Genomic DNA, 17998 nt, shown 5'->3' on the forward strand with positions numbered 1-17998 from the left:
GAGCGCTCTGTCTGTGTTCGCAGCACCTCTCAAGTGCCTGGAAGCATCTCCCTGTAACACGCAGCGGGCCCCGCCTCCCTCCTCCTTGGAACAAACATTCCACCCAAAAACTGAATTTCAGTCCAGTTTCAATCTGAACTATTAACAGCGGAGCTGTTTTGTAATCTTCACAATCACTCGTCTGTCTCGCACACTGCAAGTAATTGATTTTTCCGGTTCCGACACACACATTTTATTAGGGGCAAATACGAAGAAATGCTCGCACTGTAGAGCATTATATTAATTATATATAATTAGTAAACTGTCGGGGGCTTTTTTTGCCCCCCTTAACTGATTATCGAGGGGCATTTGGTCAATTTTCGAGGGCATTTAGCCCAAGCCCCCGTTAATTTCGACCCTGACAGGAAGTCCTTCATTCCAACAGCCATCGACATTATAATGCATCACTGTGCACAGGGTGACAGTAGTATCTTCCTGGACTTTTACTTTTAAACAAACATTGTACAATTTTACAATACTACTGTACACGTCCTCGGGAGACTGCAATTCGAAACTGGCCCCTGTAAATGTCCTAACACAACCCCCCCCAATGTACAGTAAATGACCAAGTATGGTCTTGTCAATATTCCAATGTACAGTTTTGCTTGTTCAGTTGTACAGTGTCCCCCCCCCCACCCCTCCTACCCAACCACCTCCAATGTACAGTCCCCCCCACCTACCCAACCTCCTCCAATGTACAGTTTCTACGTCAAATGTATATACTCTCTTTTCTGGACTCTTTTCGTATCACAAACAGTACTGTATTTGCAAATCTGGTATGTCATAAATGTATAGATGTAGCAGTACTGTCTATCTGTATGTCATGCATGTCCATATGTTATGATTGAAAAATGGGGGACCCTGATGTAAACAAGACGAAAGTCTTTCTCTGGTCTGCATCCCCTTAACAATTGTGTGTAATGAGCTGTAACTGTACTGTACCCATTCTGCAATCTGTTAATAAAGTTTTCATTCATTCATTCATTCATTCATTCAGCTCCTCTCAGACCTCGGTGGTCAGTTTGTAGAACAGACTCTTCCAGTACAGGGCAGGGATTCTGGAGGACTGCAGAGCTCGGGAGTGAAGAGCCAGGAAGCTGTTAAACACGACCTCATCCTCCTCCTCGTCTCCATTCAGAACTGCAGGGTTTTCCGTTGTGTTGTTGTAGACATGCTTATTATAATAATGTAACTCACGTATAGCTCAGAGCGACCCGGAAGTGGCTGCTCTCTGCTCTGCGGCTGCGCGCCCAACAGCTGTCCCGAGCGAGCAGTGCATTGTGGGTGCTTTAATTTTTTAAATATTATTTGTTTGTTATTATTATTAACTGTAGATTCACACGCACACATTCACTTTAAACAAACGCTCACCTTTAACATTCACTTTTAACACTACGCCTTATTTTATCTATTTATTACACAAATATTTGCACTACACCTGTAACCGAGGAATAGTCTGCTTATACTTTTACACTACAGTCAAATAAAACCACGGGAGACTTGATAGCTGATCATCAACACAACGGGTTTTCTTTATTCCTCTCCTCTTCAACCACACGGGCCTCGGACAGGCGCGCGCACCCCACTCTTCCCCAAAACAAACCACAAGAGGGCGCCACTCCACCTAATCACGTTTGATTGATTGATTGAACATTTTAATTAACAGATTCAATAATAACAGAACACATTAAATAGCTTACATACCCCCCCTCCAAAAATAAACATTCTCGTTTCATAACACAGATAACAGCATAAACACAACAACCCAATATTTCAAATACTTCAATGACAACCCAACCATAACGTGGTGAGATTATGGAAACACCTGAAAACAAACAAAACAAGAAAAAAAAAACTCCATGTCCCCATCGACAATGCATAACACAGTATGTCCCCAATATCCCAATATCCTCCACTCGCGAGAGTGACCCCCCTGCACAAAAAAGGCAGCAAATGACCCAGGCAACTACCGCCCTGTTTCTATTCTTACCTCCATTTCGAAAGTCATGGAAAAAAAATTCTACGAACAGGTCGAAAAGCACCTAGCGGGAAAAAAATCTAATCTACGAATTCCAATCTGGCTTCAGAACATCCCACTGACACATGCCTTCTCTATTTGAACAACCACATCAAACAAGAGGTGGACGCGGGGCAAATACTGCGGCATGGTCATGCTGGACCTACAAAATAAGGCCTTCGACACTGTCAATCACTCCATTCTGATTGACAAGCTAAAAGCAATTGGTTTTGATAGTCTATCAGTGAGCTGTGGTGTTCCACAAGGAAGCATACTAGGACCGCTACTGTTCCTAATTTATGCAAATGACATGTCATCAGCTTGTGACTGCAACTTGTTCCTGTTCGCGGTAGGGCTGACCCCTATTAGTCGATTAGTCGACTAATCGGTCAAAAGGAGCCGTAGTCGACTAGCCAACCTCTTAGTCGAATATAAAAAAAATAATAATAATAATAATATATATATATATATTTGTATCATTCTTTCCAAAAGAAAAGAGGCCTAGAAGCGTGGCTAACGCTAATGGCACGCATACCAGAAGCTAACTGCCTACGAAAACAGGCATAGAGGCGTTATTTTCTTTCCTAGTCGCATTTCTGGCAAGACGCTCTCTGATTGGCCAACGCCTGTTTCTACACTGGTTAAGCTTAGGCACTCTTTCGAAGTTGGTTACGGTTAGAGTTTGTCTTAGAGCATGGCGATAGCCAGGTAGTTTGCAGGCTGTTCGACGCGGAAATGGGCAAAGACACAGCTCGTCACGCGATTGGGAAAACATGTCAGTGGCCAATCAGAGAGCGTCAGTCAGTGGCCAATCAGAGCGTCTGCCAGAAATGCGGCTAGGGAAAAAAATAACGCGGCACAGAGGCACTGAAAGAGGATTTCACCCATCTAATGAACACACTAGACTAGATAAATATCAAGATGTATCCATCAGTGGACCAATTGCATGCTTTTGCAGAGGACAAGAAGCCTTCAGTCGACTCCTTCAGACATTAAGCACCCCCCACAGCCCAAATGGAATGATACATTTTTATATTTTTTTAATATTATACTATTTTTTTTAGTCGACCAATAATCGACTAACGGCAAATTTTGGCCAATCATAGTCGACCATCCAAATCCTTAGTCGCGGACGACTCAGCCCTGCTGGTCTCCGACAAGAACAAGTTACAGGTTGAAAAAACCCTCAGCTCAGAACTCGGCAGAATCTGCACCTGGCTCGCTGATAACAAACTATCATTACACCTGGGTAAAACAGAGTCCATTCTCTTCGGCTCAAATAACAAACTCAGCAAGGCCAACGGCTTCTCAGTTACAGTGGGTGACGATATTGTCACAAGGAAAGATGAAATTACATACCTAGGGTCCATCCTAGAGGCAAATCTTTCATGTGACAAAATGGCATCCAATGTAATAAAAAAAAGTCAACCAACAAACTCGATTCTTGTACCGGATCTCCTCTCTGGTAAACAAGAATACCCTGAAGACTCTGGCAGGAGCACTCATTCAAGGGTACTACGACTATGCTTGCACCTCATGGTACCAAAGCACCTCAAAGGCGCTAAAAACAAGACTACAAACATCACAAAACAAACTGGTCAGACTACTGCTTGACCTTACTCCTAGAACCCACCTAACCCCTGCCCACTTTGACTACCTAGGATGGCTTAGAGTAGACGACAGAGTACAGCAACTTGCAATGGGCCTGGTCTACAAGATACACTACACGACTAAGATACCCATGTACATGTCAAAATACTTCCCAAAGGTCAGTGAATACCGCGACCACAACACCAGAGGGAGCTCCACAAATCATGTTAAACCCAGATTCGGCTCAAACAAGGGACTAAACACGTTTTGCAATTATGCCACATCAATGTGGAACGCCCTACCCAAAGCTGTAAAGGAATGTGAATCACTACCCACCTTCAAAACCACTCTAAAAGAGCACCTACGGGAGGCTGCAATTCGAAACTGGCCCCCGTAATTGTCCAAACCCCCCTTCCCACCCCCTCCTAATGTACAGTTCCCTCCCCCTCGTATGTATATATTTACGGTTAGGATCTGTTTAACAGTACTGTATATTTGCATATCTTGTATGTAACAAATGTAACAGTACTGTATATCTGTATGTCATAAATGTCATGATTAGATTAGATGATTATATCTGTATGTCATGTATGTCATAAATGTCATTATGAATTGAAAAGGGGGGACCCTGATGTAAACAAGACGAAAGTCTTTCTCTGGTCTGCTCTCCTTAACAATTGTGTGTATTGAGCCGTACTGTATTGTACCCATTCTGCAATCTGTTAATACGATTTTTATACAAATATATGTTTTATAAAATAACGACATCCTCCCGACAGAACCAGACAGAACCAGAACAACAGGGGAACAGAAGGATTTATTTGAGTGCAGAATAGAACAGTTTTTAACAACGTTTTCAAAAAGGACTGACAGTAAGAGCACCTTGCTCAAGGGGCCCCCGGCTCCTGCGTTCTCTGGGGCCGCTGCGTTCGAGGAGACGGAGGAGGAGGGGGAGGAGGAGGAGGAGGAGGGGGAGGAGGAAGAGGTCAAACATCCGACTTGTTTCCTTCCCTTCCGTCACACAGAGTGAATTCCCTTCTGTTCCGTTCTCGTTTCTTCAAAGTGCTGGATTCAAACGACTCGTCTCTTTCCGGCTATATTGCATCCAGTCAGTTACTCAGTACAGGTCGAATGAATGGTCACAAAGTGGTTTGTGAAGGGTTAAATCTCAACATTAACAAGTCATGCCCCTAGATAAGAAACATTCCTGGGAGGCGGGGGAGGAGAGAGAGAGAGAGAGAGAGAGAGAGAGAGAGAGAGAGAGAGAGAGAGAGAGAGAGAGACGAGAGGGACAGAGAGAAAGAAGAAGGGAATAGAGAGAGAGAGAGAGGGAATAGAGAGAGAAAGAGAGACAGGGAATAGAGAGAGAGAAAGAGGGAATAGAGAGAGAAAAAAATAGAGAGATAGTGGGGATTTGCACTAATCTCGTTGATTGGCCAGAAACATAAATAACTCATTACGACCACAGCAAACAGTGACATCATCAGTAAATATAAAAAAAAGAGGAGTGTGGAGGGAGGGAGGGGGGGGGGGGGACACTTCTCCATGACAATGCATTCTGATGGATTATGTCTATAGTGTTACACTCTACAACAGATCACAAGTGACTCTCTCTCTCCCTCTCACACGGTGGTCTCTCTACTGCTGTGCCATTGGGCGGCTGGGTGATGACATCACAGGAAGCGGATTCCTGCTCCGAATTGGACGCCGTCACATATCCTGTGTGTGAGGAGAGAGAGAGAGAGGGGGGGGGGAGAGGCAGGAAGTAAGAGACTACGTCAAGGACACACAGTTGTCCCAAACTCCCCGTAGTATAGAGGTTCAATAGTCTTAAGGCCTCTGCATGCTACAGCAAATTCAAAGCAACTTCAACACAACATCGACAAAGCAACGGTGTTGCAGACACATTACCTTTATGCTTCTGCAAAATCAACGCGCAGCCTATGATGCAACAAAATGTACCCCGGATGTGCGGCTCGAGCGCGCCCAGCCCGCCTGAATACTTTGGGCAGCCGAAGGTGCGCACTCTAGCAATTACAAACGGATTTCCCTTCTCAACCATACATCGTTAGTATAATAATAGCCCTGTTTATGTTTGTTTTCGCTTGTGTTCTTGTATATAGTGTAATATAGTTATATCGCCACATCAACCCAGTCCATCCCCATTGTTTCCCCAATCTCCTTCCACGAATTCATCGTCATAATGCCATCCTTGTAGTCTTTAGACCAGCTATTATATAAATGTTGGTACTTTCGGACCTCCTCTGCAATACGTTCCTGCATTTGATTCATTTTAAACAAACAATTAAACAAGTGTAATGAAACAATACACTAGCTATCGAGCTCCTGTCAGAAAGTTTTCTTTTGGTCTCGAGCTCCTGTCAGAAAGTTTTCTTTTGGTCTCGAGCTCCTGTCAGAAAGTTCTCTTTTGGTCTCGAGCCAGGAACACTAGAAGTGACAGACAGCCCCGCCCCCATTCACTACCAACCAATCACTGCTACGCAATACCAACGCAACGGGTCTTTAGATTAGATTTTGGACACTGGTACGCAACGCCCTCGCAACACAGTCTACAAGACTCTCTGCAACAAGCGTGCTGAAATCGCGCCGATGTTGTGTTGAAGTTGCTTTGAATTTGCTGTAGCATGCAGAGGCCTTTAGGCCTTGACGACACGTAAATGGATATTTTTCAAAACTGATATTTTCACGCTCTGTTTAAAAAAATAAATCCTTGTCCAACATGGCAGGCGGAATGACATCCAGATGGAAAATAATGCAGAAACGCATATAAATTGCTCCAACAAGCATGCCGGGCCAGATAAGCGATATCTCAAATACCATAGAACAACAGTCTGAGCTTAGTGAGCTGGTTTTCATTGGCGACAGCAAATGAAAAGTTAAATAATGTAGAGACAGAACATTACAAAAAGCAACAATGGGGCAAAGCGTGAATTGAGCTGTAACGTCAGAGTTTCTCAACCCGCGGCTCTTCAGCCACTCTGCAGTGGCTCCCTGTAGGTTTGAAAAATTATAATAATATGGAAATAAATAACAGCTATTTTAAATAAATTTACTGTAAATAAACTCGTCTCCTCTCCTCTCCTCTGTCTCCTCTCCACTCCTCTCCTCTCTACTCTCCTCTCCTCTCCTCTCTCTCTCCTCTCTACTCTCCTCTCCTCTCCTCTCTCTCTCCTCTGTCTCCTCTCCTCTCTCTCCTCTCTCCTCTCCACTCCTCTCTCCTCTCTGTCTCCTCACCTCTCTCCTCTCCACTCCACTCCTCTCTCCTCTCTGTCTCCTCACCTCTCTCCTCTCCTCTCCACTCCTCTGTCTCCTCTCCTCTCTCCCCTCTCCTGTCTCCTCTCCTGTCTCCTCTCCTCTCTCCTCTCCTGTCTCCTCTCTGTCTCCTCTCCTCTCTCCCCTCTCCTGTCTCCTCTCTCCACTCTGTCTCCTCTCTCCTCACCTCTCTCCGCTCTGGACTCTGTACCCGTCTCCACCCTGTCTCCTCTCCTCTCCTCTCCTCTCCTCTCCTCTCCTCTCCTCTCCTCTCCTCTCCTCTCCTCTCCTCTCCTCTCCTGTCTCCTCTCCTGTCTCCTCTCCTGTCTCCTCTCTGTCTCCTCTCCTCTCTCCCCTCTCCTGTCTCCTCTCTCCCCTCTCCTGTCCCCTCTCTCCTCACCTCTCTCCGCTCTGGACTCTGTACCCGTCTCCACCCTGTCTCCTCTCCTCTCCTCCTCTCCTCTCCACTCCTGTCTCCTCTCTGTCTCCTCTCCTCTCTCCGCTCTCCTGTCTCCTCTCTCCACTCTGTCTCCTCTCTCCTCACCTCTCTCCGCTCTGGACTCTGTACCCGTCTCCACCCTGTCTCCTCTCCTCTCCTCCTCTCCTCTCCTCTCCACTCCTCTCCGTCTCCTCTCTCCAGTCTCTCTCCTCCTCTCCTCTCCTCACCTGTCTCCGCTCTGGACTCCCATGGGAACGCAGTAGTTGAGTTCCAGCCGGGCGATGTTCCCCAGACGCAGCACGATGCCCGCCCCGTACGACCAGCGGATGCACTCCGCCAGCTTCTGGAGGTGGGCCCGCGGACCCTCGCCTGCAGGCACATACAGGGAGGAGAGACATACAGAGATGAGGGATAGGCATCAAGTTTCTAATATTCTAACAGTCACAACGATGTAACTTTCTGAATGAACGCTTTTGTTCCTGGAAATAACGTTAGCCTGCTGCGACTCGCAGATATCTAGCTGGTAGCCATGACAGCAGCCAGCTAGCTTGCTTGATTATGTCACGTTCGCTATTAACACATTGGGTGCCAACGACGAGAAATCTAGAGTTTTCTCGTTATTTCTTTTATTAGCGATATCCATTCATTTTTCATCCATCCAGCCTCACGTTATCATTGGGACTGGCTCTGATCTCGAAAAGGGCAAATACCGCCCCCTATCGTCTCTTGGATGGTATTGCACCCATTGGATTGGAGTCAATGAAAATGCATGAGGAAAAAAAAACTCCGGATTCCACATTTTACTTCTGAGCCATGTAACCTGAGACTATTGCATTGTCGATAGTATTCGAATAGTTCCCAGTGACTATTGAATTCAAATCTGGAACAAAAATCCTCCCCCAATGTCTGATAAGATGTGTTGAAACCAGGCCCTGGGCAGGAAACAGGATTATTGAGGCTGAGAGAGGCACCGTGGGAAGTGTGAATGCTGGTCACAGGATCAAAAAAGGCAAAAAACCGGGCGGCTGAGTGGCGCAGTGGGCAAGGCGCTCGCCACTAACGCAGGAGATGCTGGTATCGAGCCCAGCTCTCGCCGTTGCTACCGGCTTGGCCGGCCATCATACTAACACAATTGGCAGTGTTAGAGGGTGGGAAAGGCGGTGGGTGGGGATTGGACGTTGTGGACAGCGACTCCTACAGGTCGGTTGGGTGACGCCGGTGCGGCGGAAACAGGAAGTATCGGGGGCAGCGTGAGCCTCCCACGCGTTACTCCTCGCCACTGAGAGTTCGAGCTGCTGCGGCGAAAAGATGCGACAGGCTGCCTCCTCGTGTACCGGAGGGGACACGTGATGCAAGGCTTCTATCCTCACTACAGCCGACCAGTGGGAGGCATAGTCTAGCAACGTTCAAGACAGGGGAGGGAGGAATTGGAAATACGAAATTGGGATGAGAGAAAAATAGAAAATGGGGAGAAAAAGTGGATACAAATAAATAAAAAAGGCGAAACCGCAGACTCTGGCTCCAGATGCAAACATGTAATTATATTATTAAAATCGATTATTATATTATTAAAATATAATAATTATTATAGTATTCAAATATAAATTATATCTTTGCATCTGGAGCCAGAGTTTCTCCTTTTTTTACGACATAATTTGCTAAATATGACTGAATTCAAATATCGGAAGGGAATATTTGAAGGAAGGGGAGTTATTCTCCGGACACCAGGGACATTAATTGCTCCCGTCCGTTGTGTTGTTCAGTGGTGTCCAGTACGGGGTCATCGGGTTCAGTACGGGGTCATCAGGGTCAGTACGGGGTCATCAGGGTCAGTACGGGGTCATCAGGTTCAGTGCGGGGTCATCAGGGTCAGTACGGGGTCATCAGGTTCAGTGCGGGGTCATCAGGGTCAGTACGGTGTCAGTACGGGGTCACCAGGTTCAGTACGGGGTCATCAGGGTCAGTACGGGGTCATCTGGGTCAGTACGGGGTCATCAGGTTCAGTACGGGGTCAGCACAGGGTCAGTACGGGGTCAGCACAGGGTCAGTACGGGGTCATCAGGTTCAGTACGGGGTCATCAGGGTTCAGTACGGGGTCATCAGGTTCAGTACGGCGTCATCAGGGTCAGTACGGGGTCATCAGGGTCAGTACGGGTCAGTACAGGGTCATCAAGGTCAGTACAGGGTCATCAGGGTCAGTACGGGGTCAGGGGTCATCAGAACTCACCGTAGTTGAGGTTGCAGAGGTTGCCGGCGTTGAGGAAGAAGTGGGTCCTGAAGAGGTCTCCGAAGCCCCCCCGGCCCGGCCGGAAGGGGAGGGGGGTGTAGAGGTGGAGGCCCCCTGCCCAGTACGCCTCGCCGCCCAGGTAGTCCCCTGAACACAGAGAGAGAGGAGGGTCATAATACTGAACACAGAGAGAGAGGAGGGTCATAATACTGAACACAGAGAGAGAGGAGGGTCATAATACTGAACACAGAGCGAGAGCAGGCTTATTTTATTTTATGCTCAATTTATTGTATTGCACTGTGCACACTTTTTAGACCTGTATATAGTAATCTTTATTTTAGTCATCTTATTTTATTCTAAAATTATTGTATTTTATTTTTTTATTATTGGAAGCTGCTATAGTCGAGGGACCACAATAAATAGATGTTCACTCTTCTTGCTGTAAAGTACTGAAATAAGTGACAATAAAGGAATCTGAATCTGAAACGCGTTCCCCGTGACGTACTCACCTTCACTCTGGGGCCCGACGCTGTACATCCCGAAGCCCCTCACGCTGGTGGGACCACCCAGGTAGAACCTGGACATAAACACAGGAGGATCAACAGTCTGCAGACAAACTAAACACAGGAGGATCAACAGTCTGCAGACAAACTAAACACAGGAGGATCAACAGTCTGTAGAGACTGAAACTACTAGTCCACTAAACACAGGAGGATCAACAGTCTGTAGAGACTGAAACTACTAGTCCACTAAACACAGGAGGATCAACAGTCTGCAGACAAACTACTAGAGTCCACTAAACACAGGAGGATCAACAGTCTGCAGACAAACTACTAGAGTCCACTAAACACAGGAGGATCAACAGTCTGCAGACAAACTAAACACAGGAGGATCAACAGTCTACAGAGACTGAAACTACTAGAGTCCACTAAACACAGGAGGATCAACAGTCTACAGAGACTGAAACTACTAGAGAGTCCACTAAACACAGGAGGATCAACAGTCTGCAGAGACTGAAACTACTAGAGAGTCCACTAAACACAGGAGGATCAACAGTCTGTAGAGACTGAAACTACTAGAGTCCACTAAACACAGGAGGATCAACAGTCTACAGAGACTGAAACTACTAGAGAGTCCACTAAACACAGGAGGATCAACAGTCTGCAGAGACTGAAACTACTAGAGAGTCCACTAAACACAGGAGGATCAACAGTCTGCAGAGACTGAAACTACTAGAGTCCACTAAACACAGGAGGATCAACAGTCTGCAGAGACTGAAACTACTAGAGTCCACTAAACACAGGAGGATCAACAGTCTGTAGAGACTGAAACTACTAGAGAGTCCACTAAACACAGGAGGATCAACAGTCTGTAGAGACTGAAACTACTAGAGAGTCCACTAAACACAGGAGGATCAACAGTCTACAGAGACTGAAACTACTAGAGAGTCCACTAAACACAGGAGGATCAACAGTCTGCAGACAAACTACTAGAGAGTCCACTAAACACAGGAGGATCAACAGTCTGTAGAGACTGAAACTACTAGAGAGTCCACTAAACACAGGAGGATCAACAGTCTGCAGAGACAAACAACTAGAGAGTCCACTAAACACAGGAGGATCAACAGTCTGCAGAGACTGAAACAACTAGAGTCCACTAAACACAGGAGGATCAACAGTCTGTAGAGACTGAAACTACTAGAGAGTCCACTAAACACAGGAGGATCAACAGTCTGCAGAGACTGAAACTACTAGAAACAGCCATCACTGATATAGAGTGTCTGGTCAGTAACATGGGTCTCTCAGTCCCTCCACTCTGCAGTAAACAGCCATCACTGATATAGTGTCTGGTCAGTAACATGGGTCTCTCAGTCCCTCCACTCTGCAGTAAACAGCCATCACTGATATAGTGTCTGGTCAGTAACATGGGTCTCTCAGTCCCTCCACTCTGCAGTAAACAGCCATCACTGATATAGAGTGTCTGGTCAATAACATGGGTCTCCCAGTCCCTCCACTCTGCAGTAAACAGCCATCACTGATATAGAGTGTCTGGTCAGTAACATGGGTCTCCCAGTCCCTCCACTCTGCAGTAAACAGCCATCACTGATATAGAGTGTCTGGTCAGTAACATGGGTCTCCCAGTCCCTCCGCTCTGCAGTAAACAGCCATCACTGATATAGTGTCTGGTCAGTAACATGGGTCTCCCAGTCCCTCCACTCTGCAGTAAACAGTCATCACTGATACAGAGTGTCTGGTCAGTAACATGGGTCTCTCAGTCCCTCCACTCTGCAGTAAACAGTCATCACTGATACAGAGTGTCTGGTCAGTAACATGGGTCTCTCAGTCCCTCCACTCTGCAGTAAACAGCCATCACTGATATAGAGTGTCTGGTCAGTAACATGCATCTCCCAATCCCTCCACTCTGCAGTAAACAGAAAATACATTTAGAAAATACATCTTCTGGTATCCCTACCTGTCAGCGATGCAGGAAGGCTGTCCTCCTATAGGGTAGAGTGCCCCGCCCCACAGGGAGGCTGACAGGACCTAGCAGAAAGAAAACATGTGTAATAAAGATCTGTATTACTAGCTAACCGAGGGATATATCTGTATTACTAGCTAACAGAGGGATACATCTGTATTACTAGCTAACAGAGAGGGATATCTGTATTACTAGCTAACACAGAGGGATATATCTGTATTACTAGCTAACAGAGGGATATATCTGTATTACTAGCTAACAGAGGGATATATCTGTATTACTAGCTAACAGAGGGATATATCTGTATTACTAGCTAACAGAGGGATATATCTGTATTACTAGCTAACAGAGGGATATATCTGTATTACTAGCTAACAGAGGGATATATCTGTATTACTAGCTAACAGAGAGGGATATCTGTATTACTAGCTAACACAGAGGGATATATCTGTATTACTAGCTAACAGAGGGATATATCTGTATTACTAGCTAACAGAGAGGGATATCTGTATTACTAGCTAACACAGAGGGATATATCTGTATTACTAGCTAACAGAGGGATATATCTGTATTACTAGCTAACAGAGGGATATATCTGTATTACTAGCTAACAGAGAGGGATATCTGTATTACTAGCTAAAACAGAGGGATATATCTGTATTACTAGCTAACACAGAGGGATATATCTGTATTACTAGCTAACACACAGAGGTATAGACTTGTATTCTTACAGAGTCCCAGAAGAGACGTCTGTTGAGCTGCAGTTCAAAGTCTTCCTTCAGGAAACTGGCGTCTCCTCCTGTATAACCAGCCAGCTCCTACAGGGGACACACATCAGAGATCAGCTGGCAGAGTGGCAGGGATACAACTATATAATATTGGGCAAAATAACAAGATTCTGCACAGAGAGAGAGAGAGAGAGAGAGAGATACAGACAGAAAGACACAGAGACAGACAGACACACAGAGACACAGACTGACAGACAGACAGAGACAGAGAGACAGAAAGACAGACAGACACTTGCCTGGTTGATCCTCAGCAAGGCACCTTTTTTGGGGAAGATGGCAGAATTCCTTGTGTCAATAGACATGGAGTGCTGTAACACAACAGGTAGTTTAGTCTATCTAGCTAATAAATTAACAACATATAGCGTTAAGTGGACAAGATTGGGAAAGTAACTTAATATATAATCCACTAATATGTCTATACTACTACTACCTACTATTCTAATATGTCTATACTACTACCTATTATGCTAATATGTCTATACTACTACCTATTATGCTAATATGTCTATACTACTATCTACTATGCTAATATGTCTATATTACTACTAGGGCTGGGCGATATGGAAAAAAATCATATCGCGATAACGATATGATAATTTTATTTTATTTCTCGATATCGATAATTATCGAATTGTTATAAGTATAAAAAAATAATAATAAAAAAAAAAAAAAAATGTTTTAACAACAGATGTATGTTTATTTTGCAGCAATTCTTTGTCATTGCCGCCATCTTTAGTGTTACATCCCCTCACACTCCAGTTCTCAGGCTGCAGCTGGTTTAAAAGCTAAAGTAAACCGGCTTCTCTGCTGGCTGTGGCTCCAGAGGAGTTGAACAGTTCTGGCTCTGCTAGTTTATTTTCGATCTTTTGGCGCTTTTTTGGTGGACAAACCACGCACATGTGCACTGTGACTCGTGACTGGAGTCTAGTTCTGCTAGCACACATAGCCTACTGTGTACAGACGGTTTCAAAATGTATTTTAAATTAGAAAGCAAACAAAATAAATGGACAAGAGAAAAAGAAATCTGAATTTGGTCAGTATTGTCATTTGGACAAGCAAAGCCATTACTTTAAGTTGCAGGCAAGAAAGACAAGTCTGTCCACTGTCTCTGGTATCGATATTCGATATCGATTATTAAAATATATCGCGATATTTATCGTTATCGTTATATCGCCCAGCCCTAATTACTACCTACTATGCTAATATGTCTATACTACTATGCTGATATGTCTATACTACTACCTACTATGCTAATATGTCTATACTACTATACTACTATGCTAATATGTCTATACTACTACCTACTATGCTAATATGTCTATACTACTACCTACTATGCCAATATGTCTATACTACTACCTACTATGCTAATATGTCTATATTACTACCTACTATGCTAATATGTCTATTGTCTATACTACTACCTACTATGCTAATATGTCTATACTACTATGCTAATATGTCTATTGTCTATACTACTACCTACTATGCCAATATGTCTATACTACTACCTACTATGCTAATATGTCTATTGTCTATACTACTACCTACTATGCTAATATGTCTATACTACTATGCTAATATGTCTATTGTCTATACTACTACCTACTATGCTAATATGTCTATACTACTACCTACTATGCTAATATGTCTATACTACTATGCTAATATGTCTATTGTCTATACTACTATGCTAATATGTCTATTGTCTATACTACTACCTACTATGCTAATATGTCTATACTACTACCTACTATGCTAATGTCTTTACTAAATTTACTATGCACTCCCAGACTGTAGCACTCAAGTTCAACACTGTTAGATGAACAATCTCACTGACCCTTAGCTGCCAGAGTTGTACCTTCCTGCTGACCTGTTGTACACAACTTGTAAGTGGATAAAAGCGTTGTGTGAATGACTGAATGTAAGCGTGAGAGGTTAGGGTTAGAGGTTAGAGTGTGAGAGGTTAGGGTCAGAGAGTGTCAGAGTGAGAGGTTAGAGGTCAGGGAGAGCAGCTCACTGAGAGGGCAGACTTCAGGGAGTGTAAGGGTGAGAGGTTAGAGGTTAGGGTTAGAGGTCAGAGAGAGCAGCTCACAGAGAGGGCAGACTTCAGGGAGTGTAAGGGTTAGAGGTTAGAGGTTAGGGTCAGAGAGAGTAAGGGTTAGAGGTTAGGGTCAGAGTGTAAGCGTGAGAGGTTAGGGTCAGAGAGTGTAAGCGTGAGAGGTTAGGGTCAGAGGTTAGGGTCAGAGAGTGTAAGCATGAGAGGTTAGAGGTTAGGGAGTGTAAGCGTGAGAGGTTAGGGTCAGAGAGTGTAAGCATGAGAGGTTAGGGTCAGAGGTTAGGGTCAGAGAGAGTAAGAGTGAGAGGTTAGGGTCAGAGAGTGTAAGCGTGAGAGGTTAGGGTCAGAGGTTAGGGTCAGAGAGAGTAAGAGTGAGAGGTTAGAGATTAGGGTCAGGGAGTGTAAGGGTGAGAGGTTAGAGATTAGGGTCAGAGAGTGTAAGGGTGAAGGGTTAGAGGTCAGGGAGAGCAGCTCACCGAGAGGGCAGACTTCAGGGAGTGCCCGCTCTCCTCCCGCACGGCGAAGGACGCGCTGCGCGCCAGACAGCCCAGCTCGCGCCACACGCCCTCCCACTTCAGAGTGTGGCTGGTCCTGCCCAGAGGGAACTGCAGGATGAGAGAGGAGAACATACAGAACGTTGGAGAACCCGTTTCCGGGGCCCATGCCCATATTTGGGGAGTAAATAAAAGAGAAGCAGATGTCGATATACTATATATCGGCGCATTTTTTTATATATATATATAAAGTTTGCACACATTTTTTGCGAGGATCCCTCAAATTTGGTTAATAGATTAGATTAGAAAACACACGCATGTTAAAACACACACATGTTAAAACTAGGGCCGTCAGTTTATCGCGTTAATTAGATTAATTAATTACACAAGCAAATAATCACGTTATGAAAATGAACTCAACAATTATAAAAAGAAAATATATATTTAATAATCTTATTCATTCATTTTTAAATGGCCCATTTGCATGTTCTTGGTATCTGATTCTAGGGACATCTATGGATCTCAGGGAATGTTTTTTTTAATTACCGTACTTTTCGGACTATAAGCCGCGGCTTTTTCCCCAATTTTTCGACCCTGCGGCTTATATAACGGTGCGGCTTATATGTGACTCGACGTGACCAAACCCGAAAATGTAAAAATCTAAATATTGCTTTTTTGACTGCATTGAAATGTTATTTATCTGTTCCCTTATTTGCTAAACTTAATACAACTTGTAAATGAGTTAATTCTTGTTATTTGTCCGACAGTATTGTGTCCCAATGCTAATTACATATGGTAATTAAACATTAAAACACCTGCGGCTTATAGTCCAGTGCGGCTTATATATGTACACATCATTCAATTTAGCTGCTGCGGCTTATAGTCAGGTGCGGCTTATAGTGCGAAAAGTACAGTATGTTTTTGTAGAATTTTATTTGTTTGTTCTACCGGGCAGTCCGGGAGAGAGAGAGAGAGAGGAAGAACGGGAGACAGAGCGGGGGGAAGACATTCGGCAAAGGACGGCAGGTCCGGGAATCGAACCCGGGTCGGCCGCTTCGCGACGCAACGTGTTACATGGGTCGCCACTTGGGTGCCCGTCTGTTACTAGCTTGAGTAAATTGTAATGAACCAAATGAGAATAGCAATTACATTTTTTTTTTTTTATCTTTGACTGAATAACACCATGCAAAAATTTACCAGACCTGAAAAATCTAAGCAAATGAATAAATGGAAGATGATTAAACAGAAGGTTTTTGTAGATACAGCACTGAATTCTGCCATCCGGACACATGCCATTTGAAATATGATTATAGAATATAAAATATCAGGCCTAAAATGGTTATGCGATTAAAATGCGATTAATTAATTACAAATCCTGTAATTAATTAGATTAATTTCATCGCCTGACAGCACTAATTAAAACACATGTTAAAACACACGCACATTAAAACATGTTAAACACACATGTTAAAACATGTTAAACACACACATGTTAAAACATGTTAAAACACACATGTTAAAACATGTTAAAACACACACATGTTAAAGGGTTAGAGTAACTTACGTTCAGTTCTCCCGACAGCCCTCTGTCCGTCTCCTTCAGGGAGCTCCATGGAAACTGGCCGGTGACTTTGTACATGTTGAGGGTGACGCTGGAACAGGGAGACACACAGTGAGAAACACACACACACACACACACATTTTTAGTCTTAGTCATGTGTCAAGTGCTCCTTTTTCGTTTATCATATTTAGTCATCTTCATTTATTTTTCGTTTAGTCAGTTTTAGTCAACTAAATGTCTGAGCATTTTAGTCTTAGTCAGTTTGTCTTTTTTGTTTTAGTCTAGATTTTGTCGACGAAAACGGATGACATTTGTCTATTTTTAGTTCATGTATACTATACTTTATACTTATAGCACATGCATGAGCCTGGTCTCTTTTGAAAGATAACATTCTGAAGTGTATGATACAATAAAGGAAAATCACTTTTAGTGCTAATGAAATAGAGTAACATAGGTCATAGAACTTGAGTTGAACTTGAACTTGTTACTCACGTCTTTCTGTAGTAGTTGCAATATCCAAAAGTATATATCCAAAAATATTGGTATGGCTGAAAAACACGGGTCCATAGCCTGAAGTCTTATGTAGTACATGTCCAAATCTCATAAAAATCTGTTCAGAAATTAGTGATTAGGGGCGATTTTGGTAAACTGGGAGAAAAGAAAAAGCTCTGCAGGTTTCAGTTTTCTCGACTCCAATGCATTCCGCATTTTTTTCTCTTCCCATTTTCGCTTGTGACTTTTTACCTAGATCTCTGATGCGCTCATCCCCACGTGGGGTATCATTGGAAAGCCACACTCATTGGTTACAACCCTGTCCAATAGTCTTCGAGACGCCAAATGATTGACGGAGCTAAAGCCTCAGGAGTCGCGGGTGGTAATAGAAAAAAACATAAGTCTGCCCTGTATTTTGGCGCACGCCTCACATATCAGCATGTAACTCGAGAACCGCTGAACGGATTTTGTCGCTTGAAATGGCAATCGACAGGCAACAAATAGGGCTTTCATTCGATATATATATATTGTATTAAAGGTC

At 44.0% G+C, this 17998-nt stretch overlaps 2 protein-coding genes across 2 annotated transcripts in view; both read right to left on the reverse strand.

The window, feature by feature from the left end:
- Positions 1 to 4357, reverse strand: part of ttll12 (tubulin tyrosine ligase-like family, member 12) — a gene marked incomplete at its 5' end in the record, with an annotated part of 98807 nt that extends 94450 nt beyond the window's left edge. Inside the window, 2 exon segments of the mRNA XM_084330914.1 lie at positions 1049 to 1179; positions 4354 to 4357. Coding sequence (XP_084187040.1) covers positions 1049 to 1179; positions 4354 to 4357 — 135 coding nt within the window.
- An 87-nt stretch (positions 4358 to 4444) lies between these two features.
- Positions 4445 to 17998, reverse strand: part of samm50l (sorting and assembly machinery component 50 homolog, like) — a 34299-nt gene continuing 20745 nt past the window's right edge. Inside the window, exons 7-15 of the mRNA XM_084330089.1 lie at positions 16969 to 17056; positions 15387 to 15515; positions 13088 to 13159; positions 12795 to 12881; positions 12058 to 12128; positions 10095 to 10162; positions 9586 to 9732; positions 7586 to 7727; positions 4445 to 5365 (exon numbers count right to left, since the gene is read on the reverse strand). Of these exons, the coding sequence (XP_084186215.1) occupies positions 5320 to 5365; positions 7586 to 7727; positions 9586 to 9732; positions 10095 to 10162; positions 12058 to 12128; positions 12795 to 12881; positions 13088 to 13159; positions 15387 to 15515; positions 16969 to 17056 (850 nt within the window). The 3' untranslated portion in view covers positions 4445 to 5319. The remainder of the gene's footprint in view (positions 5366 to 7585; positions 7728 to 9585; positions 9733 to 10094; positions 10163 to 12057; positions 12129 to 12794; positions 12882 to 13087; positions 13160 to 15386; positions 15516 to 16968; positions 17057 to 17998) is intronic.

Source organism: Notolepis coatsorum, assembly GCF_963971535.1.
Source record: "Notolepis coatsorum genome assembly, chromosome: 15".
In the NCBI taxonomy this organism is placed as follows: domain Eukaryota; kingdom Metazoa; phylum Chordata; class Actinopteri; order Aulopiformes; family Paralepididae; genus Notolepis; species Notolepis coatsorum.